At 41.0% G+C, this 23062-nt stretch overlaps 3 protein-coding genes across 5 annotated transcripts in view; 1 reads left to right on the top strand and 2 right to left on the bottom strand.

The window, feature by feature from the left end:
- The window catches only part of LOC104928895 (glucocorticoid-induced transcript 1 protein), a 61153-nt gene extending 39070 nt beyond the window's left edge, over positions 1–22083 (top strand). Inside the window, exon 10 of the mRNA XM_027286093.1 lies at positions 21103–22083. The gene's annotated coding sequence lies outside the window, so the exon portion shown is untranslated. The remainder of the gene's footprint in view (positions 1–21102) is intronic.
- On the bottom strand, positions 4844–14843 carry LOC104928896 (neurexophilin-1). Its single transcript, XM_019264720.2, has 2 exons — positions 14153–14843; positions 4844–5703 (listed from the first exon to the last, which is right to left on the bottom strand). Exons 1-2 carry the CDS (start codon positions 14231–14233, stop codon positions 4897–4899), a joined length of 888 nt encoding a protein of 295 aa, XP_019120265.2. The 5' UTR covers positions 14234–14843; the 3' UTR covers positions 4844–4896.
- Positions 17505–23062, bottom strand: part of thsd7ab (thrombospondin, type I, domain containing 7Ab) — a 190355-nt gene continuing 184797 nt past the window's right edge. For all 3 annotated transcript variants that reach the window (XM_027286088.1, XM_027286091.1, XM_027286092.1), the window contains one exon: positions 17505–19046. In XM_027286088.1, the coding sequence (XP_027141889.1) occupies positions 18956–19046 (91 nt within the window). In that variant the 3' untranslated portion in view covers positions 17505–18955. The remainder of the gene's footprint in view (positions 19047–23062) is intronic.

The following is a 23062-nucleotide window of genomic DNA, read 5'->3' as shown; positions in this document are numbered from 1 at the left end:
CGCTTTAAAATGGGTTAATTGACTCAATGTAGCAGAGATGCAACAATGCACCCATGCATAGAGAGCCATTGGCTCACCAATTAAACCCAAGAGTAGAGATTTTCATCTAGTGTTTGATGCATCAACCGTTTTACCGTTTTGTATTTATATATAAACGCTAGAGAAGAATATGATGGTCCACAGCTATACTACTACTGTATATACAAACTATGTGTAAAAACAACTTGTCGTCTTGGGTTTGATTGGTAACTCAGTAGTTTTCTACCTGGGTAAAGTTAACCCAGTATCCTGTGCTGTAGTGACCGAGTGAAGACGTTGGATCTCGCACTGTTGCATTCTTGACTATTTCTTACATTCTCTGTATTCTGTAACATCAGCCTAACATCTGACAGTCTTATTCTTCTGTCGCACTCACTGAACATCGATGAGAACGTCTCTGATCCTCCCAAATGTACGCGTGTCAAAATCTTCACAGTCGGTGGATAAAAAGACGGTTTAACAGCCTGATGAAGCCTGTCTTCACAATAACGCGGAAAAAAACTTTGGTGCATTTTGGTGCTGAAAGCATCTGAGACATCCAGCTGACAGATATTTGAAATTGGCCTAATTTTCGCTCAGATTCATGATGAGCTGAGTAGCATTAGATCATAGATGTGCAAACAGCAAAATGGGAGAATTAGACAGTCGCCGCTGTGGGCCATTATCCATTGTAGTGAAAGAATTGACAGCCTTACGAGGCTAACGTCCATTAAAGCAATTAGCCGCGCCACACAGGTGCCCCGCATTTCAGTCCGAGATCTTTTATTAAAAGCCTCGAAATCTTCTTAATTTCCACGTCCTTCCAAAGAAAATCTGTACACCGAATGTAATATAAGCAGCGGGGTTGAATTAAATAGAGCGTAAACTTAATTTCATGTTGCCACAATTCATTCGATTCATATGGGCTTAATAGTATTGTTCATTTTCCTGCATATTTAGGGGTGAAGTGTTCGTACCTGGTTATGTCTGGGGGGCATTAAGTCTGACTAATGAAATGACTCTATCCTCTGTGGCGTTTTAATCTATTCACTGTGAAAGTAATTGACAAGCCCACAGTATGTGCATTAGGATAGCTCCCGCGCCAAAGGACAGCTGTCACTAAAGCAATTAAAATGACAAAGGTTAATTAATTCTCTCCAGTTTTTTTTTACCTGATATGAGACATTCACAATGAGTGAGTTTTCATTTCCGGAGGAGTAATGGTGTTTTGAGAAAAGAGTAATTTATTTGTGATTAAAAAGAAAAGAACAACACAGCAGCCATTGTCTGATTGAGCCTTTAATATGTCAATACCTCACACAAAACTGTGCCCCAGGACAGCTTCAGCCCCAGATTTGAAATGAATTCTGCAGCAGGACATGGTCTGAAATGACAACTGGTTGTCGTTTCTTTAAAGTAAGACCTCTTATGTCTCCTGTAGCATCGCGAACACAATGTGATTTGTTTCCAGATGAGGTCTGAGAGGATGATTCACACTTTAAAACATTTCATTTGAACAAACGTCTGCAAGAAGAAGGGGAAAAAAAATGAAGCTCTAGATTTTCTCTGCAGTTGGGGGGTCAAGCAGAAGAAAAGCAAGACGCAAATAATTACTATGCCAACCACCTCTGACACCACGAGAGCAGAACCCAAGAACTTTCTAATCCACCTAAATGTCAAAGCAACGTTCGCGGCCCTCCCTCCGTGTGAATCTCTACAGGCTGCCAAAAGGCCAGTGGTTAGTCATCTGTTTACTCCTGCAGCTGCTGGGTGTCATTGGGACTCTGAAGGAGAAATCCCATGATTCTCTCTGCCATTTCTGACAGCTCCCGCCCAGACCACATTAATCAGGGATTGTGGGCGAGCTAGGGGATAGACGGCAGGCATGGATGGCTGCGGCCCAGGACAACTGAACCGAGGGAGGAGATCTGGGCCCAAAGATAACTTAGATGTCCAAACACACTGCTGGGTTGTAACGCTGCCGGTTTCATTCATGCCTGTTGAGCTCGTTAAACGGACAGTTTCTCCGAGGAAACCGCTAGTATTTCTTGTTGCCGGGTAAGACGGCGCTTTGAAATGAACATAATTGTAAGAATCGTTGGCTTTAAAGATGTTAAACAGATACAACCTCTCCCAGTAGTGCAAATTAGTCTCCGAGAAGAAGATCTGTTGCTGAATTTCAGTTATTAGATGTTTGAGCTGTATTTCTGATGTTTTAATTATAAAGTTCAGCCGTCTACATTCTCTCTGTTTGATCATTTCATGGAGAGTTATCTATTCTTTGATTTGAAAGTTAACAAAAGATTAACCCTGATGCAAGAAGCCAAAACAAATGATTGACAGATGTTTTAATAAACAGTCGACTTATTTTCTATTTTAAATAAGGAATACAGCCCAGTATTTCCAATATTTATTACTTCCAAATCATGCCCTCATAAAGTCGACATGGCTAACGTGTTGATTTTGACGCCTCCTGCAGACATGAAGAGAAACATTAGTATTCATTCGGAGCCGTGTGTTTGGATATTCATGCTTGTTTGCTTTCTATCAACTCCTGAGGGAAACATCTGGCTCCGTTAGCTGTTAAAGTTCACCAGCTGAGGCGCTAACTGTGTCTGTCAGCTGTTTGGTTCTGGGCAGGTAGCGTGCCGTGGATTTATCGGGATGTTTCTGAATGAAAACGGTAAATATGAAGGTCGTCAAACCGAAACAATGAGCGCTCCGTGAAGCTGAGAGGAAAGACGAGGAATGCATTTCATGTTAGAATATCGATTAGTGCAGCTTTAAGTCAAACTTGTGATTGAAACACTTCACGAGATGATATGATACGTTTACCCCCAGACGACATCAGAGATGGAGCAGCTCTCACGACAGACTGTTTACACTTGTAAGATTATATGCATAATGAGGCTGCATTGTCTCAGCAAAGTTCTGCTTTAATTCTTTGAAGCTGAACAAACTGTTCCTGGCACATTTTTGGGTTTGGGTGGAGAGATATCAAAGTCACTTTATTGAGATGAAAGAACTGGCCCAAACAGCAATCTGAGACATTAGTCATTCCTTCTTCCCGGTGACAGAAACATGCTCTCAATTTACGAGTCAGGTGCTTCCAGTGATTTCTGCCAGCCTTGTTCCTCCACATCATAAATTCCTCTTTATGCTCACTCATCCCACAGGCAGGACCTCCTATTCTTTGGCCTGCGCTGTCAGAAAATACACCCCATGTTGGGCGTATTGGACATCGTCCAGGCTGCCATTAGCAGTTACCGCGTTGCGTATACCGTAGCATACACTGTGAAAGAGCACTGAATTTAAATAGACAGCAGTGATTGCGCCCCTAGGTGCACATTTGTGCTTTTTTTTTTTTGCAGGTTTTCTATCAGCACTTTAATTCATTCTTTCTATGGTGTTGACTCTGCAGAGCTCCCACTTACAATGTGTTCATTTCCTCTAAATGCTTCACGTGGAGCCACTGGCTCCCAATTTATGTAATGAAGGTTTAATAGCCAATTGGAACATCCAATATCATTAACAGCTAGTGTTAGTCTCATCCAGATTTTCTTTTTTTTTTTTGTGATAACCAGCGGTGGGAATAGTTTGATAGGTGGAACGTGTGATTAGTACCTGCTGTTTAATGTATGTCCTGTCTCCTCTGGAGCAAGAAGCCACATTTCACCACGGCGTCTCGGGTGTTTGTTCTGTTTCATCCTTTTGTTAAATGAACTTCTCCATCTTAAAACTCTTTTTTTTTGTCTTTCTCACTATTAGCATTATTTTCTATACAAACGATTATTCCGGCGTGTATGCACACGTCGTTATTTTTGGATACTGCGGGGGCACCGTGGCTCTGCAAGCTTGTCATGTTAGCGATGCAGGAGCTGAAGTTTATTATACTGGACTTAGGACATCTAAAATGGAAATGCAAAGGGCTGAGAAAACAGCAGAATTAGAGCACAGTTATGTCTGATTTCTGCGAGTTTTTATTCATTTATTGCGACATTTACTTGCTCGTGTTTGATCTGATGGGAGCCCTCGTGTGCTGTATGCTATTCATGGCCTTAAAAGTGCGAACACATAACACAGAAATGGAATAGAAGAACCTCTTCTTCTTTTTCTTTGTTATTTTTTTTGTTTTGTTTTTTTTTACTTTTTTCTCCCGTGACTTGATGAAGATTATTTCTGACAGCTGCAATAACATGAGAATATAGATGGACGTTATTCAGTTGTTTACCAGGTTCGGTTCATGCATGGACATGGAACGAGATTCCAACAACAATATCAGAGAGGTATATTCACTCTAACAATCACAGTGCAGAAAACAACACCACTCAAAATATGTCTGCTTTTTCCATTATGTCCTCTAATGCATACTGACAGATTCTTCTTATTTGCATTGGCATTTACGTGTCCGCGATGATTACCAGAGACTGATTGGAAAAGACAGAAAGCATGATTGAGACGGAAATACACTATCAACGTAAACAACTAAATTAGCAGGAGGAAACATTAATAAAATTGTTTTCTGGTCTTTGTGTGGAATCCACAATATTTACATAAATACAATCAGGATTTTTTTTTTACGGTTGGCTTGAGGATTTCCTTTCGATGTAAGCAGCTATGCATATAATATGAGTATTGCAAGCCTATAAATGCTTCCCTAAATGCTCCCATAATGACCTCAGGGTAGGTCTGTTCATCGGAGTCTTGCAACAAGGATATGTTAGCTGTATTAATGCCTGTCAACATCTCGAGTTTAAAGTGTCTTGACTCCATTTTCATTCAAATAATCTGACACCGCTCACGACCCGAAGCTTGTCTCTGCGTCTTTTTTTTTTTTTTTTGGTCTTTTTTTTCTTTATCCTTCGTCTGGTCACGTGATCACCCGGTGGGGAGGTATGGGGTGTCGCTGTGGTAGTTGTAATCTGGACACACCTTCTGCACCAGCTTGTAGTCGGTGCTATAGAAGGTGATGAAGATGCAGATGACTTTAAAGGGCTTTGCGCACAGCCAGGACACGTGGCTTTGGGTCTGCTCCTGCGGGCAGCTCTGCGACGGGTCGTGGGCACACAGTGAGTTCCTGGTGCCCTTCTCCACCTTCTCGTACTCCACCCTGCAGTTGAACAGCTTGGTGTCCTTGGTCTCCAGGGCTGTCTGCTGCTGCTGCTGCTGTTGGTGGTGATGGTGGTGGTACTGCTGGTGCTGCTGGTGGACCTGGAACTCCACAGCTTTTGTCGGTGGAACGAGTCCCACGGACACGTTGCCCTGACCGGTCGAGTTGTGGCGGAAGTAGACGCTGAACGTCCCGTTGCCGTGATCCACGATTTTACCAGTAATGAGAAGGTTGAGCTTTACCGTCTTGATGTTGGAATGGAAGTCGCCCCAACCGAACATCTTCTTGAATTTGCCAGTCTTGACGATGGGCCTCCTTTTTGTCCTGGATCGTGGGTCACGGGGGTTTGACGCGTTGTAAAGCCAGTTCCACTGCTCCCGTTTAGAGTACAAGTCTGCATCGTCGTAGTTCAGATCCAGAGTTGTGAAGTTTTCTTTGCCATAGAGGCTCTGTGACAGCAGACGGCTGATGGAGAAAGACTTGCTACTGCTTTCAGTCCAGTAGGACTTTACTTTGGGTTTTGAGCTTTCTCTTAAGTTTGAATTTCCTGAAGTTGGTGAATCAGCACTGGAAACCTGAAAGACAAACAAAGAACCATTACTGAAAAACTGGAAAAAAAAATAGAACGAGGCTGCCCAAAGTTCTATGAATGAATCCTCTAAATTTAATTTAAGTATTTGCCTCTGGATCTGAACTTCTCTAAAACACATGTGTTGGCAGACATTGGTGTCTAGTTAGAACTCTGTATAAAGATAAAATGTGCGATAACTCAAATTGCAACGTTTCCTAAATTATTTTTGTGCCACAGCCTAAACAATTCTTAACCATAGTGGTATCAGATTATAAAATACGGAGACACAGACATTGCCACCATATTTTGCTGAATTTGAATTTGCTGAAGTTGTTGATTTGTGTGGCACAAGCTAAGGGTGAAATGTCTGGATTATTACCAGCTGATTTGTGAATTTTGCTGCAATGGCACAAACTTTTAGAGAGTTTATCTCCAATTTTCCCTCCAAGAAATTGGCAATAAATAATAGAAAAACAATATGGGACATTTTTTCACAGTTATCTACCAATTTTATGAACTAAATTGGGTGAAAAATCGGGTGAACTTTGTTGGAGTAAACATTAAAACTCATTCAAAAGTCTCAAATGTCAGAAAACCTTGACAAATGAGTTGAGCGTATTTTAAAAGCATTTTCTGCAATTAAAACAAATGTTTAATCTTTTACAAAATGATTTAATCTTCCACACAATTAGAGGATTGTGCAGCCTTGACTGACTGCACCAGTTTCCCTTTGGAATTATTATGTCCCATTCACAATGTAGAGACTCGGTGTGGTTTATATTTAGTCTGTGGACACTGGGCAGTGGACGGAGGTGGATGTGCTTGTAGCACGTGTGACTTTGCAGCAGATCGAAGATGCGTCTTGCTGCAGTCAGATGATTAATGTTCGGTTTTCTGTTCAGTTTTTTCTCTCCCGGAACCACAATCTTTCCCTAACCTTAACTCGATTGTACATGCCATGCAAGGGTAGAGTTGTTTTTTTGTCCAACTGCCTGGCAGTAGCGTTGGGTAGATGTATCCATGTGGAGTGCTTCATAGTTGAAATCTGTTGACATTTGTGGGAGATCCTACTAACTAACAAACAGGAACAAAACCAATCTCCTCTGCAGCGGAAAAACCAATAAATACAGTATATCCACCCACAAGCATGTCAGCACCTATAACCAACAGTGTTAACGCTGTAACCGACTCTTACAGTGTGAGACGTCTCGAGCGTGGCGTCCTAATCAAGATTAAGGGTATTCCTGCCATACATCGAGATGAATGAAGCGCTTCTCATGTGTCAAAGTGATGCAACAGCAGACTATTACCTGCTGAATGTGGCCTGAATGGATGATTGATGATTCATTCTGCGTCTCTCCTCTAACAATCACACAGATGAGAGAGAGCGAAGATTCCCCCGTGCACCCCGCAGAGGCGCCCGTGACAGCGATGTCCAAACCCCGGCCGAGTAACGTGACAGCAGATCTATCTGGTCGAAGCGTTTACATTTGGTACCTTCACCCCGCGATCGATACACTCTAGAGAAAGTCTTCATTGAGAAAGTTCACTGAATGACATTGTGGTACTGTAGACCGGGAGTGTGTGCGGAGCTCTCGTTGAGTAAACTGCTGCAAGAGTTTGTGATCTTTCTCTGAAGCATGCGTTTGTTTTATGAACTCGGCTTCGGAGTGGAGGAGTTTGAAAAGATGGCCTGCAGTTGTTTTGAAGAGACCTCGATGATAAATGACCTGATGTGGATGAACCGTTAGTGGCATTGTGGAGACTTTGGCTTTTAGAAGCCTTTATATTTTTCTCACTCTGAACAGAGGAGCGCAGCATGAGTGTTTTTTAAATGCAACGCGATACGTGAAAAGCCTTTCAAAACCTAGAAAACATTTGAAGATCGCCAGATCTTTGTAGCTGGTCGGGGTTTTATGAAAAGAAAATGGAGGCTGCAGGACCTCCAGAGCAGAATGTTTGTAGTGACGAGCTGAAGAGAAATATGAATTTCAGCAGTTTCCCCTGTGCAGTGGGGCAGTTAAACCGTATTAATGAACACCTCCTTTTGTCTTCCATTGCTGGAAACAAAAGTCTGTCATGGTGCCTCACTGGTGATGTATTGTAAAAAGATAAAGTGAGTGTGAGGATGAGGGAGGCTTCCTGTTCAGGATTTATTGGCACCATTATAGTCAAACATAAAGCTCCTTTGGATGTAAAAGTAGCAGTGAAACAGTATCTTACAGACTGTCAGCAGAGCAGCTATAAAGTGGATTATGACATTACAGTTCAGTCTTTGCTCTTTGGTTTAACGATGTTTGAGGTTTTCGTCTTGTTTCGGTTTTTATATTTACATTTCAAAAGAGAGAATGGTGCAAATAAACACATTTTTAGGAGGATAATACAGCAGCTCTAATAATTTTATACGCATTGTGTGATGCAGGCTCCAAACTGAAGCTTGTGACCGTCTTGGTTTTAATGAATTTCTAACATTTGATGCCTTAGGAGTAAATAAATTGTTTCTAAACGACCTTTGACCCATAATCCTAAACCGTAAGCCCCCCCCCCAATCATTTTCCATGAATATTTCTATTCTGAGCTGTGAAAAGACTTTAGTCTCTAATGATCAAATGAAATCTCATTTTTGTAGAGTAGTAATTACTGATGCTTCTCAGTAACTGAGTTTCAGTCTCAATGGAGTCTGGAAACCAGATCAGGGAATATTAGGAAACTGCTTTGAGCTGGTTTAAGTGACTGTCGGGCTAATTAGTCACACTGTAAGTGTGTGTGTGTGCGTGTGTGTGGAGACGACATTTTAAAGTGGAGATGGAAAGAATCTTTCCTAAACGATGCAGATCCAACCATGGTTAGGGCTCAGATGGTTCAAGAGTTCACGATAATTTTGTACGAGGTGTCGCTGGAGTTATTTTGGGAAATCTCTTCCCAAAATAACTCCAGAATTTTGATAATCTTCTACCAAGATTATCGAAATTACAAAGCACATCCGAAGTGCGTGGCCAGTCGTCGTCATCAGACGGAAGTCCTTGTTGTGGAGACTCGTTCCGTTGTCACCGGCGTTATGTACGGTCCCCCAAAACTGTGACATGCAATTAGCTTTCATCTAAAGCACCTGACAGTCTCTGGATTAGGAGGCACATTCACAGAGACCCCACTTCACGGATTACAGCCCAACCTGTAATCCAGCCCGGGGAGATTAGGCAGATCAGAGGCAGTCCTGACTAAAGCAACGTTTATATCCAGAACACCCCAACTGACTGCACCAACACTCGGTGGGCCAAGATGTATCTCTCGCCAGCTTCCAGAACATGCAAGCAAGGCACAAAGACAGTGTTTGTGTGTGTGTGTGTGTGTGATGCATGAATGTGTCTGACAGAGATACTGCAGAGGGAAAAAGAAGAAAAGTGCTGTCGGATAAAGGACAGGGGGGAAACAAACAAACATGGCACCGTAAAGGTCAACAGTCGCACTTTGATAACTTTGGGTTTAACAGATATTGGTATCGGTCTATTGGGTTTTTCATTAAATATCAAAGAAAGGACAAAGTATATTGTCCACGGCTTAAAGTGATATTTATCTGGCACTTCATTTAATTGTGATTTATTTTTGATTTCAGTTGTTGTTAAAGCAGTGTTCCCCGTCGCTCTTTGTTTGTGATTCTTTCAAGTGACGCTGTAGCTTCTTGTCACATGATGTCCCATCGAACCTTCTCGTATTTTGTCATTTGAATATTTTTTTAGTGATTAGATAAGTTGAAATGAGTAGAGAGATTAGATTATTAATTTTATCTTGTGACCCCATGGAGGGTCCCAAACCGCAGGTTGGGAATTCCTGCCTCAAAGGACAGTATCAGTAGTTTTAGCTGATTTACTACAAATCATGAATACTCTGTAAATTGTTTGTGAATTAAAAGTCACACAGCACTCTCAATAAATTTACTTTAACAGAGCAATGCTCTCATCTAAACTGATCTTTAACTGATGTTGAAATGATGAGTCAAAGTTGCTAAAAAATTTCTCTGCAACTATTTTGACCACTGATTATTATTGTTAAAATAGTTTTTCAAGCAGGGGGGTGAGGAGATGTTGCTTTACTTTGTCCTGTGTGAGAGCAACTTAGATATTTTTGGAGTTTTAGACTTTTCATTAGACAAAACAAGAAATGTGAAGACATCAACTTCAGCTTTAGGAAAATAAATTGACAATTTTTCATCATTTTTTTTACATTTTATAGAACAAAGAGTTAATCTATTAATCAATAATCAAATTCAGGTGGTTGTGATCTGAATGATTACTCCACAGGTAGACACAATGAATGGAAATATGTAAATAAAAGAAACAATCTGTACTGTGTAAATAAACTATTATTGATATATTAAAAAACTATGTAACATTTTTAAAAACAAACAATAATCATAGAAATTAATTCATATAAAATTGTTCATGAATAAAAATGGGTTTGAATATAAATCTTAATGCCAACTGAAACAGAAGATCATGTTCTGGCATCAATTATCCAAAACTGAAATCTTTCATAGAAACTATAACATAGAAAATATACAAACACTCTGTTAACACGTTGGTGGACAGCTGGAATTTTATTTTATCTGTTAAAACTTGATCTGCTTTAACGGAAACACGTGACTGCTTATCTGTTTAACTGATTTGTACAGATGTTAAAGGACCAGTGTGAAGGACTTGGTGGCATCTAGCACTGTGGGTGTATCCGGAGCCAGAGTTTAGTTTGTCTGTTCTGGGCTACTGTAGAAACATGGTGGTTCAACATGGAGGAGTCTGTGAAGAAGGACCCACCTACGACATCTGTAGGTATAAAAGTCTAATGTAACAAAAACATAACAAGTTTTATTTTCATTTTTTATATTTAATTTAGTGATGGAGTCCAACATATGTCTTCAAAAGTTTGAACAGTTTTCGTTATTTCAAAAGAGATTTTCTTGTTTGTTTGTTTTAAACTCCTCTCATTGGATTAAAGTGGGTGGGCTTAATTGGAAAACAGTGATGTCACGTATTTCTGTGCACCAATCAGAATTGAGCAATTATGATTGAAATTTAAATGAATCAGACCGATGTCAATCACGTCAGATTAAACCACATTTGACTGTTAAACTTTTAAAACAATCATTTATGATGTTTTGTCTGAACTTTGGCTTTGATTGTTGCACATTTCTAACATTTAATGTTATGGATAAGTACTCGAGAGCATGCACAGGTAGAAATCAAAGCAGCAGAAGCCGACATATGATGATTTCGTTTTGGTCTAGCTCCTAAATTTCAAATTTAAACAAAAGCATCTTTCTGCCAGGTCAATGTCTTTGAACCTCCATCGTACAGTTTGTAACGCAGGCTATAAATCACTGCTGTGCTGCTTTTATACAACCTGCAGAGAGTCACATCTGTCAAACGAATGCACGACTAGAAAAGGAAATTAAATTCACAATATATACTGAATACAGTGTTTACATTCAAAGATATTCAAATGTATCTCCCGCTCATATTTTGAGACTTTCATTTCATGGCTCAAGAGTTTTTTTTTCTTCCAAGTTTTCAACGTGCAGTTTGTTATGCTGGAGTCTCCCGCCCCTCAAACCCCATTTAACTGTCTGTTAATATTATTCCCAGGTTCTGTGTATGAGGCAGAATCCCTCTCTGAGATAACACAAACAGCATCGCTATGCAGAAGTCCTTTAGGAAAGAACTCTCAGATTGCCAGATGCAGCATATAGGCGGGCGGTTGGACAAACCTAAATGCTATCTAGTCTTGGCGAGGCTGTGATAAGGCGCAGGCGTCCGCTCTTTGAAACAGGAAGATAAACAACCTCCCCGGCTTCCCTCAGGGGAGCTCGGAGGATATTCTATGGGCCGGACCATCGAACAGCCAACAAATTCCACCTTTAATAGAAGCGACTGGAGGAGCCGGATGACTCGGCGGTGGGGCTGTACACAAAACCTCGCGAAGAAAGAATGAAAGTGTGTGTCAGTTTTCATTTACCTGAATGCTGCTGCTGCTGCTGCAGGTGTGTGTGTGTGTGTGTGTGTGTGTGTGTTCTAGTTTAACAGAGCTCGAATGGAGAGGGACCGGGCTGATGGCAGATTCCAGCTGCCACTTTGCAATCTTGATTGGATGGTGTGTGTGTGTGTGTGTTTGGCTACAATGTCCAGGAATTAATAGAGTTGTCCTTTTAATGTTCTGCAGAAGTTATGGGGGGTTTATTTACTCTTCTTCTTCTTCTTCTTCTTTTTCTTCCTCTGCATTAAACTGACGCTCTTATCCAGAGAGGTTCCCAGTGTGAGGAGCTGTTAGAGTTTGGCTCAAGGACACGTGGCTGTCGTGGGATCAAACCTGTGACCTTTTGGAGGTTATGAGATCTCGAGAACGTCTCGCTCCCAACGAAAGCTTATTTTAATCTAATTCATGACTCTCAGGTGCCGTGGATCGCGAGTACGTCGACCAAGTTCAAGAGGGAATCTTCAATTTTAAGACACAAATGTTCCTCAAGACAGGAAGTACTTCAAGAGTCTTCAGTGTCTGTTAGATTATTTTCCAGCCGGGCTCCGGGATGTGACTGACGTCATACCCATTTACACTAAAGTTAGCTTGTATCGCCTTGTGAGGTCTTCCCGGTAGTTGAGCTGATGGATGAACTAAGGGGCATTTGACGCCCCGCTAAGAGTTTAGGTCCGTATTCTCCGAGTGATATCAAAGTGTTACCTGAGGGGGGTCAGAGATGATGACAAATCACAAAGTGTGTCAAGACATCACAGGCAGCTGTGGATGGAGCCGAGTCCTATCACACTGCAGCACCGCTTTGAGAGGCCAGGGCACAATTATTACCGTGACTTCTGAGGAGGATAAATACTGTACGCGGACAGACTGCGGGATATTAGAGCGGGGGCAGTTTGAAGAAGAAGAAGAAGAAGGAGGAAGAGGTGGGGGGATGAAGAAGAAGAAGAAGAGGAAAAAAAAAAAAACCTAGCCACCAGTTTTTCAACTTACCCAGAGGAAAAATGCATAATCATATTATTTCACACACGACTTGGTTCAAAGGCGGCCAAAATAAGTTTGTGAGGTTCCCATGGGTCTGTCAATCTGTTGAAGGAGCTGCAGGCGAGAGCTTAGGATGCACCGAGTACGAAACAATTATGATCATCCCATTAAAGCATAGCGAAGCAATTTGGCGGCCCAGTCTGGTTAAAAAAAAAAAAAGAAAGAAAGAAAGAAAACACAGTCCTATCGAGTGATGCTGCTGAGATCAGCTCGCACTGCCACCACGCTGCTGTGCATGTAAGTCACATATTTAACGTCGAACGAACGTCGGACGGACGTCGGCCTTTATGTTGTGACAACAGGCGAGTACGCGTTAGTTAATGTTATTGCCTCTGAAATCGAAGAATCCTCGTGTTCCTTCAGAAAGGCTTTGTGGAAGTAAAAAAAAAGAAAGAAAAGGAGGAGGGGGTGAAATGATTAGTGCGCTTAGTCAGCTGTGAAATTGAGTTTATGGTTTTCAAGACGGTGAATTCAATTCGATAATGGGTATTAAGTTGTAGAGAATAATTAATAGTAATTGACTTCTTTCCATCACTATGCAAATTAAACACAGATAACACCACGGGAGCTTTTTAAGGCCAGTCAAGTTTGCGAGGGGGGATTAAGTTTATGGAATTATTATTTTTTTGTTGGGTAAGAAGAGTGGCTCCTGTTCTGCTTTGATTGCTTTGTTGACAGATTTATCAGTGGGTGAGGGGTTACTGTCTCAGCGAGGATTAAAGGAATTGGGTTGTCACAAACTGTCAAGGCGTTGAGTTAGGAGCATTCTGGTGTGTTTGTCATAATGGGCTCAGGCTGTTTCTCCGCCGTGCCGTCAAAAGATATTCTTACTAGCTGGGAGAAAGGAGTGGAGAGAGGGGGAAGGACTGAATGGATAGTGCTGAGGGAGAAATATCCAGTGGGACTGAGTGTGCGCGCGGGTGGATTTATCAAAAAAAAGATTTGGATTTTGGAGGACGCTGGTGTTCGCGCCGACATTTGGTAATTTGTGACATATCATTTGTGATATTAACGAGTCGATGCACGGAGAGAAAGAGAGAGGGTGCAAATCTGGTTTGTGATGGTGAGATCTGTCAGTAACAGACTCAAATTTAAGGAAAACAATTTAAAAATGTGCCTTTGGCACGAATAAAATGAAATAAATCAGCAAAAGGACATTTAGCTCAACATTTTTTAGACTTTCACACATCCCAACGTGATTTTGCAGCAGTAAATTCTGACTGAAATGCCTGACTGTGAGCTCCTCTCGTCCTTCTTCTATGTGAAACTCGCTCGTCAATATTTCTGTTTGCGAACATTCCTCGACATCCCTGCTCCCCAGACCAGTGCAACAACATAAATCACAGAAATTGCAGATGATATAAACGGAAAAAAGGTGACATTTAACTCACCAGAGAGATGAGTGACAGCAGCAGAGCAGCAGCCCACAGACATGTGGTCTTCATGCCTCTTTGTGGAGCTTCTCCCCTCATGTCAAACTGTCCTTGGTCTTCTCAGCCACAAGAAAAAAGAAGAGAGAAGAGAGAGACCTCCTTCTTCTGACTGAGCCGGTATCAGCTGCCGAACTTGAGGAGAAATAAAGAGTGAGGAAGGCGTTCCCGAGGCGAGACAGCAGAGATGAATCTTCTCAGGCTCATTCAGGAGGGTCAGGTGTCTGCTGTTACAAACGTGATGCGAGGGGGTCGGCGGCGCTGTGCCGAGGTGTTTGTACATCTGAGTGTCAGTGTGGACGGATGTTTTATATAGCGCGCTCTGAGCTTCAGAGAGAGAGAGAGAGAGAGGAAGGAGGTGCACATTATAGACTTCTGAGGAGCAACTTTTCTTTTAACAACGTCGGGGGCTGACATCTAGTGGCCGCTTTTCTCCTCTGCATCAGCTGATGTACAGTGAACTCATCACAGCTCACCTCGAAAACAAAAGAACATTTCATGTAGTTCATGCTGTATGCCGACCGTCATCCTGGCAGTATTTAGTCGTCATGTTGACATGTTGCAGCAACTTTTTGCTCATCAATCATGATGATTGCAAAAGTTTAAAGGTTCAGCGCCAACACCAACAAACTGTTCAACGCAACTACCAGACTTCAGCTTTTAGTGAACGTTTAAAAAGCTGAATTAAAAGTAAATGTTGTGCTGATTATTAACGAGGTGCCAAACTCAATCAGTGACAGACATCTCTGTCAAAGACGACTTTGAAGATTTATCATCACACTTCCTTAAAGTCGCTCATTGTGAGACAAATTTAAAAGCGGAAAGACAACATTAAAGTTAAAAACACTGAATCCTACACTTCCCATAATGCAACTCGATAGCTTCTTCTGTCAGACGGTCCCACATGTTTAAGACTTGGTGATGTTCTGTTTAAAATTTGCTTCTCTTGACATGTTGCACTGTCAACAGCTGAAAGGCGCTGATCGTGACTTTAGTCACCAAATCGACCAAAAAAATGGTGAATGTTGTGCATGTCCAACCCCAGGTGTGTTCAGGTGCTTCTCATTTTCCTTTGTTCAGTTCCTTTGACACTGACATGTAAAATCGTTGGAGTAATCATCCCTTAACAATTCATTTCAATCTAAAGCCTGATTATTATTGTAATCTGTAAACTCAAAAACCTTGCCGACAGTTTAAATGCCCCAAATTATTACACAGTGAAAGCAGACTGACTTTAATTCCAGGCACACCTCAAAGGATACGTGTGGTGATGTACTTTATTTTTCTTACCGTCAATAAATCTCATGAAATCACCAAAACCAACAAAGAATTGATCATTCTAACAGTATCTAACGCTGGTTTCTATTTTTATTCTCTAAAGCAGAGTCACATGTTGCACTGGGTGACATTTCCTCACCTAAAAATAAGAATTATGTTCTTTAGAGTGAACTTTTTATATCTCATGTTAGACTGTCACGTGTCTACAGTAGCCCAGAACGGACAGACTAAACACCTTAGGAAGAGAATGACCTGACAGAGGGTGAGATGAAGCTGCAGTTAGCAGCTAAGCCACTAGATGTCACTAAATCCTACAGAGGTCCTTTAAGGTTCCCCTTCTCAACCAGTGAGGAAACTAATGACCCCTGACTGAACGACATTTTCTGTTATATCGATAATAACAATAACGTCTGACAGCTTGACAATTCACCAAAAATACTGACCATAATAACTGCAGAAAGTTTGTGTAAAATGAGTGTTGACAAATCAAGTTTTTCCTCTTTTCTAATGTAAGCACACAGTGAAGACTCTGTGTTCAGGTTTTCACCATGTGCTTATACTGTGAGATTTTCTACATCCATCTTCTGGACCTGCGTATCCTCATCAGGGTCGCAGATCCCAGCTGGGACTGGGCGAGAGGCGGTGTACGCCCGGGACAAGTCACCATTTCTGAATGACAAACTAAACTTTAAAAATAATTGGGTTTTTACATAAATGAATGAGATGTAGGTCAACTGTATTATTTCAAGAAGGTTTTCTTACACCCCGAAACGACTTCCAACCCCACCGGGAGCGTTTCAGAAGTGTTTAGCCCACCACACTTTGTTTACTTGCTCGGATTTGGTCATTCTTCTACGTACACGTGTTAATATGCTACGTAGTTCATTTGTTTTGCTTTTGTCTGGGTGTTTTATTTTGAAAATCCACCAGCTTCTTTATGCTGTTTCTGTGTCTGGCTTCCTGTCAGCTCGCGGTGTCCGTCAAAAATAGAACAGGAGTGGGGTTTGATACGGAAGCGTATTGCATTCACTTAAAAAAAAAAAAAAATCAGACACCTTATCTCGTAATTATAATTACAAGATCACAATGTCGTAATTCTGAGATCACAATGCTGTAATTAAATGTTCATCAAAACGAGATCAGGAACTCGTAATTACGTCATCGTGATCTCGTAAATACGTCATCGTGATCTCGTAATTACGAGATAAGGTGTCTAATTTTTTATTTTTTTTTCAGGTGAATGCAATACGCTTCCGCAGATTGAAACACTGACTTGAACGGCCGCCACTGCGCCGCACACGCAACACTTCCGCGCCTGGTGGAGTTTAGGGGTAAAGGAAGCCTCTTGACCCTCTGTCTCTGTAACTGTGTCCTCTTTAGATAGTTTGTCCACCAGAGAGCAACTACGAGTTGTAAAATATCCTGTTTAGTATGCTTCATGGTCACAATTCTTTAAAAATAACAAAATAATCGATTTATTTGTATTTTATGTTTTAAAAAATTACTATCTAACTAATGTTAACTATTTTTCTCGCTCTCAAACATATCAAACTTGAAAAACGGACTAACACGTTGCTGGTTTTGGTCATTTTGTGAGATTTGCTGTTAATTAAGAAAATATATAAGAAAACACGAGTCTCATCGCTTAATGCCAATTTTTGATTTATTAAGGGATTAAATTTATTCTGCTCTCTTGTGAACAAAATTACAAAAAAAAATACCGTCCTCCGTGTGTTTCCAACCTCGTGCTCCTCGTTTTATTTGCAGTGATTCTTCCCGTACACGTAAACAACCTGTACAAAACTGAGCTGAGCCTTTTTTTCATCGTTTTCTCGATGCTTCTTTTCTTTTCTCGATTTTTTCTTTTTTTTGTTTTTTGTTTTCACAACATACAACTTGCATCATGATAACAACAATCGGCAAATATCACACACCCACTTTGCAATATTCAAACTAAACATTTTTTTCTGTGCAATACAAAATAAATGTACACATAATTTTGATTTTTTTTTCTCCAAAAAAATAAAAAAATCGCTGTTATTTACAAATCCCACAACAAAAAAAGTAAACATTCTCCACACCAGTTTGCTTTGACGTTGAACTCAGCAGAAGCTCTTATTATTAACATGTTGTATAATCATTTTTGTTTGTACAGTTCTTTTTTTTTTTAAACTATATTTCACCTCATGTGGCGTGAGTGAAAAACGACAGAGTGCCTATGATACGGATATCTACATGAGAAACTTTGACGTATACTTTGCTAAGTGACCTTCAAAATAAAACAGGAATGCAGCCTTCGTGTCTACATGTAGTGTGTAACGTACACGGTATGCCCCATTCAAGTATTTAAATCTGTGTTACAGGAACTGTTAGTATTTAGTTATTGTCAGTAAGGCAGAAAAATGACATTTGCGTGACGTGAACGGTTTAAATTTATTGGTCTTTCTTCTTGTTTAACCGCTGGGACCTTTTTCCACAAAGTAAAAAAACAAACACATTTTTATGATTTAAAAACAACTTTAAAAGCAGACGATTCGTTAAAAGAAGTCGCCTGCAGACGTCGTATCTAATTGTATCAGGACGGGGGAAATAAAGTAAAAACACCAGACGAAATCTACAAACCACAAAATGTACTTTACTACAACCAAAAGAAATAAAAAAATTAAATCAGGTGTGAGAAATAAAATCTATACATATATTTACTGATTTTCACACCTGCTCCGTAGAACGTGACACATCTAAACGTCGTCTTCGAGTTGCCCGTTAGCTGTTCCTCTTTGCTTCATGGTCTGTGGAAGAGGCAGTGTTTTATGGCAATAAAAGGTAGAAGTCACATGTGCATATCATGCTGCACTAATATAGTGCAATGTAGAGCCTGAAACAAACAGAAAAAGGTGGAGGCAGGCAGGCAAGGCAGGCAGGCCAGGCTACTCCCTCCATCAGCATCGCACAGACCAGTTTATCCCACAAACACGAGCCTGGGTGCCTCTAAATCGAGCAACACAAAAAAAAAGAGGAAGAAGAGAAGAAATGCCTTCCTTTTGTTCGACTGTAAAAGAGATTTGAGTCAGTTGAGGATTGAGGAAAAAGGAATCCAAACCTTTTTATGGAGATTTTCTCTCCCTCCCTCCCGCCTCCTCCTCTTCTTCTTCCCTGCGGTGACTTTTGGCAACGTACGAACCGTCAGAGCATCCTAAGCCTCCAGCTACTCAGCATTTTTAGGGACAAGCAGAAAGAAAAGCGCGGGGGAAGAGCTGAAGCTTGTGCTGCCGTGTTCAGAGACTTTTCTCCTGCACCCCAGCTTATTCCCCTGGGTCTGAAATGAGTCTTTTCTTTTACAGAAATGTGGACGGGTGTAGGCGGTGCAGGTGGAGGGGCAAGAAAAGAAAAAGGCATTTCGTTGAACATGGTGGAGGTCACGATCGTGATGGCTGTGATTTGAAGTGGGTCTCTATGACAGGTGAACGGTGCTCGGTGGAGAGAGGACTACATGTCCGTGTCCCCGTCGTAGGCGAGAGTCAGAGGTTTTAGTCGGTTGTTTTGTTGCCTCTGTCTCTGAGGTCTCTTTGGCTTTTTGCTGTGTGGGGAGAGAAAAACAGAGTCAGAGTGGCTGCAAGGGAAAAAAAACCTGTGAACGGTTCAGCAACAAGTATGTTTCAGGGAAACTTGGTTGTGATTATGAAGATGGTGATGAGACGTGTTACTACAGCACGTGAAGAAATACAAGTTAAGTTGTTGGTTCCCAACAATCTGCATAGATTGTTACACCCGGGTCACTTCCGACTGTTTCGAGGCTAAAAACTCGAGGCGATCGCACCTTTTCGATCACGGCCCCTCGACTCTGGAACGACGAGTCCAAACCAGGGTTAGGCGTCTTGGCCAAGATAACTTTGAATCACCAACCCTGCGTTTAGACGACCACCTTTTTATTGTTCGATTATAAAATCAGTGGATTGACTTTATGCAATATTACTTGGTTGAATCATCGGCTTGGTTGGAGGATGTGAAAATTGTTAAGATTGGAAACACATGATCACCACAAACAGACCAACCGTTAAAGGATAAGGCTGTTACATTCTATATTTTTCCTACTGTCAACAAATCCCATGAACAGACCAACAACATGTCGGTCATCGTCAACCCACTCACACCCGCTGGAGTCGTATAAAATAACATTTTTAAAAAGTCATTTCCAGGAGCCGCTGTAGTTTTCAGCGACTCGCAGGAGTCAATAGTAAATTTGTTGGAGGCCATTTTCAGCGGCCGATTAATACACATTTAGTGCTCTGGAGAGTGTTTACGACAGCATGACAGCAGATCGACTCAGAATAAAATACAGTGTTATAAGGAAGAAAATATATCAGCTTCAGCTGATGGATAATACACGAGTAGGATCATGACGTTGTTTCAGGAATGTGTTGGCTTATCCTTTAGCAATCATCTATTTCTGTTCGTCTGTAAACTGTGCTGAACTATTAAAAAAGACTTTCTAGACTGATCCACACAGCTGGTTTTGTTTTGAAGGGGACACAGGCATCTCAATCTAAAAACATTGAAGGTTATTAGTAAGTTAATTTGCATGCAAAGTCACACGCCTGAGATTTTCTACTTTCACGGCACGATTTCTTCCTTTGTACTTCTCTGAGCTGTCAGCCTCAAACACAAGATCATGTCTTAAAGTAACGCGGCGTCTAATGAAGACTGTGTCAGAAACACAGTATTTTATATCGTGCAGAAAAAGACAACGTTTAGTCGTGCTCTGGTGTGTTCTTGAATTTCAATTATTCCGATGTCATATCTACAGTTTTCTTTGCAGGACAGTCCAATTAATACTTCTGAACATGAGAAACTTTCCTCCAAACTTTCAGCGCAGAGACGTGCGATGCAATGATCTCTGGAGTATTGAGACGCTTGCACAAAGGAAAACTCTGGAAAGTTGGTAAAGACAATCAGAGGAGCACCCGGGGGACTTTTCCCTCTGAATAGTTTCTGTGATGAAGAGCTGACAGAATCACTGCCGAGCAGACGTCAACACACTGCCGCACAAATATCATCCTGGCATGAAGTTATTCATGTTGCAGCTGCTACAGATTGTTTTCATTATCCAGTAATCTGTCGATGGAACATTTTGTCTATAAAAGTTCAGAAAATTGCAAGGAAAGAGCTGAAATGGACGTAAACTGTGCAGCTTGTTTTGGCCAACCAACAGTCTAAAACCCACAAAATACTGTTTCATACAGGTCAAAGAAAAGCAGAGAAGAAATTTGAGAAGCTAGAAACTAGAGACTATGAGCACATTTGGTTAAAACAGCTGCTGATAACTGTTGATCGACTTATAATTTCAGCTGTTAGGATTCCTGCAGAGATAGTTGAAGCATACGTTGAATATAAGACACTATGCATGAGAAAGAACATCATGTTTAATGTGTAAAAATGATAATGAGGTCTTGATTTGGCAGGAGATGAAATGGGAGGGAAATAAAAGAGGGGATGTGATGCCCTACTTCCTCTTTCGGCCACAAGAGGGCAGCGTGACATCATGTTAGAGAGACTGTAGATTCAGATTTGATTTGTGGCACTGACGAGTCCCTGCAGTAATATTCAAGTCTCCTTTATCTCATCGTCTCTTTCAGTCTGCTGATGAAGTGTTAGGAGATCTGTGCTCTCCTCCACAGTGTGAGAATCTATATTAACCAATGGGACGACGTCTTACTACATCAACACTGACGTCCTCATGGGGGATGTAACAACACAATGTAAAAGCAAATATTTATGTTTGTGTCATCACATCCTCGTCTGACTGTGATACAGCGTTACCAGGGGATTCTATGCTATGTTAATATATTCTGTTTGGACCATCTGCTCAAAAGGACCCAACGCTGACTTCATTATCCGACCTTGTAAGTTATAATAAACGCTGTGAAATTAAAATGCACCGATGTGCGTACACAGCCACAAAGTGATGAAGTGATGACAAACAAAAAGGTCTAATGCTAATGTACCGAAACAAGATTTCCACAGCTCTCAATTTAGGGATATACATGTTTGTTTGTTTTTTTGGCCTTTTTGAGTTTCACTTGACATAGAAAGCCTGAAGAGCGAGATGGGAAACGACACGTGGGAAAGAGCCACAGGCCGGACCTGAACCCTGGACCGCCGCAGCAAGGACCGAGCCCCTGATATACATGTTTTTATGTTGATGTTGTTGTTTGTTGTAACAAAATATTAAAGACTGGACCAAAACAGTGTCACAGCCAACAGAGACGTGCCTGGTGAAGTTTCGGGGTCAGGGTCTTTACTGAAGTACTGTAGTATTCCGTAGTACTCAAGTATTTCCGTTGTATACTACTTTATTTCCACTGCAGCTCTTTGTTGTGTTACTCAGTAAAAACATTGTTGCACTCTTGCCTCTGTGTATTTCTTAAAATATTTCTACATTTTGGGAAGTTTGCTCATTTGCCTTCTTGCTGATGATAATATTGATATCACTATCACATCTGTCTGCTAAATATAAACAGTATCTTAGCTTAGCAACAAGACTAGAAGCAGCAGCAACAGATAGGACATGTTAATTAGTGGGTTACACTTTATTTGAATAGCCCACCTACAGATAGTTTATTGTAACAGCTCAACTGTTTGTAGATGTTTAACAGATTAAATATGTAACAATCCGTAAACATGAACTCTAACCAAACTTTAACCATGGTGGTGAATCTCAGCTAATAAGCTGTTTTGTGTATAAGTGTAGGCAGACTGTCCAAGTACCGACAGAGCCAGCTGAGCTGTTTCCTCCAGCTTTTAGTCTTAATGCATAGCTAACCGTCTCCTGGCAACAGCTTCATATTTAATGACAGACATGAGAGCGGTATCAACCGTCTGATTTGAACTCTGTGCAAAGCAGATAAGCTCATTTCTACGTATGTTGAACTGCTTCAGCACTTTGAGGTTTCCCCCTTCAAGCTACAGCTCCTTTAAAACTCAGGATCCCGTCCTCAAGCACAGCAGGCTCCACCGACAGCACCAGTACTACAACGATCCACCGACATCCAGAGCTTCAGGCGCCTTCTTTAATAACTGTTTCCAATACATGATTGCAAAGGTTGCGAGGCTGCCATTTGAGCCAAACCAGCATCTTTTTGCGGAAGAGAGAGAGGGATTGGCCAAGAAATGCCTGAAAGTCAAACAACGACAAATTCAATTAACCCATCTTCACAAACTTTCTTTCCAAGATCAGTCTGAGCTCCGAGCTATCAATAACTTTGGTTCTGGGAATTATGCCAGACGAGCACCCATTTAGATCCCGGTACTTCCTCCACCACTGTCGGTCAGTGTAGTTATTTGTTATTTTCTATCTGGTTTATCTCTACAGGAGAGGATTGATTTTTTTCTCAAAATTCAGACTTTTTTCCTTGAAATTCAGATTTTTTTTCCTCAAAATTCCTCAGAATTATTTTTTTTTTTCCTCAAAATTCTGATTTTTTCCCCCTCAAAATTCTGACTTTTTTCCCTTAAAATTTTGAGGAAAAAAGTAATAATTCTGAGGAATTTCGAGGAAAAAAATCATAATTTTGAGGGAAAAAAGTCAGAATTTTG

This window comes from Larimichthys crocea, chromosome XIII (genome assembly GCF_000972845.2).
Source record: "Larimichthys crocea isolate SSNF chromosome XIII, L_crocea_2.0, whole genome shotgun sequence".
NCBI lineage: Eukaryota > Metazoa > Chordata > Actinopteri > Sciaenidae > Larimichthys > Larimichthys crocea.
Note: the sequence above shows the minus strand (reverse complement) of the source record. Positions and strands in the feature narration are given on the sequence as shown.

Coding starts and splice junctions, on each gene's coding strand:
- LOC104928896 (XM_019264720.2), bottom strand. CDS start 14,233: ATGAGGGGAGAAGCTCCACAAAGAGGCATGAAGACCACATGTCTGTGG. Junction 5,704..14,152: donor TGCTGTCACTCATCTCTCTG/GTGAGTTAAATG, acceptor TTTGTCTTTCAG/GTTTCCAGTGCTGATTCACC.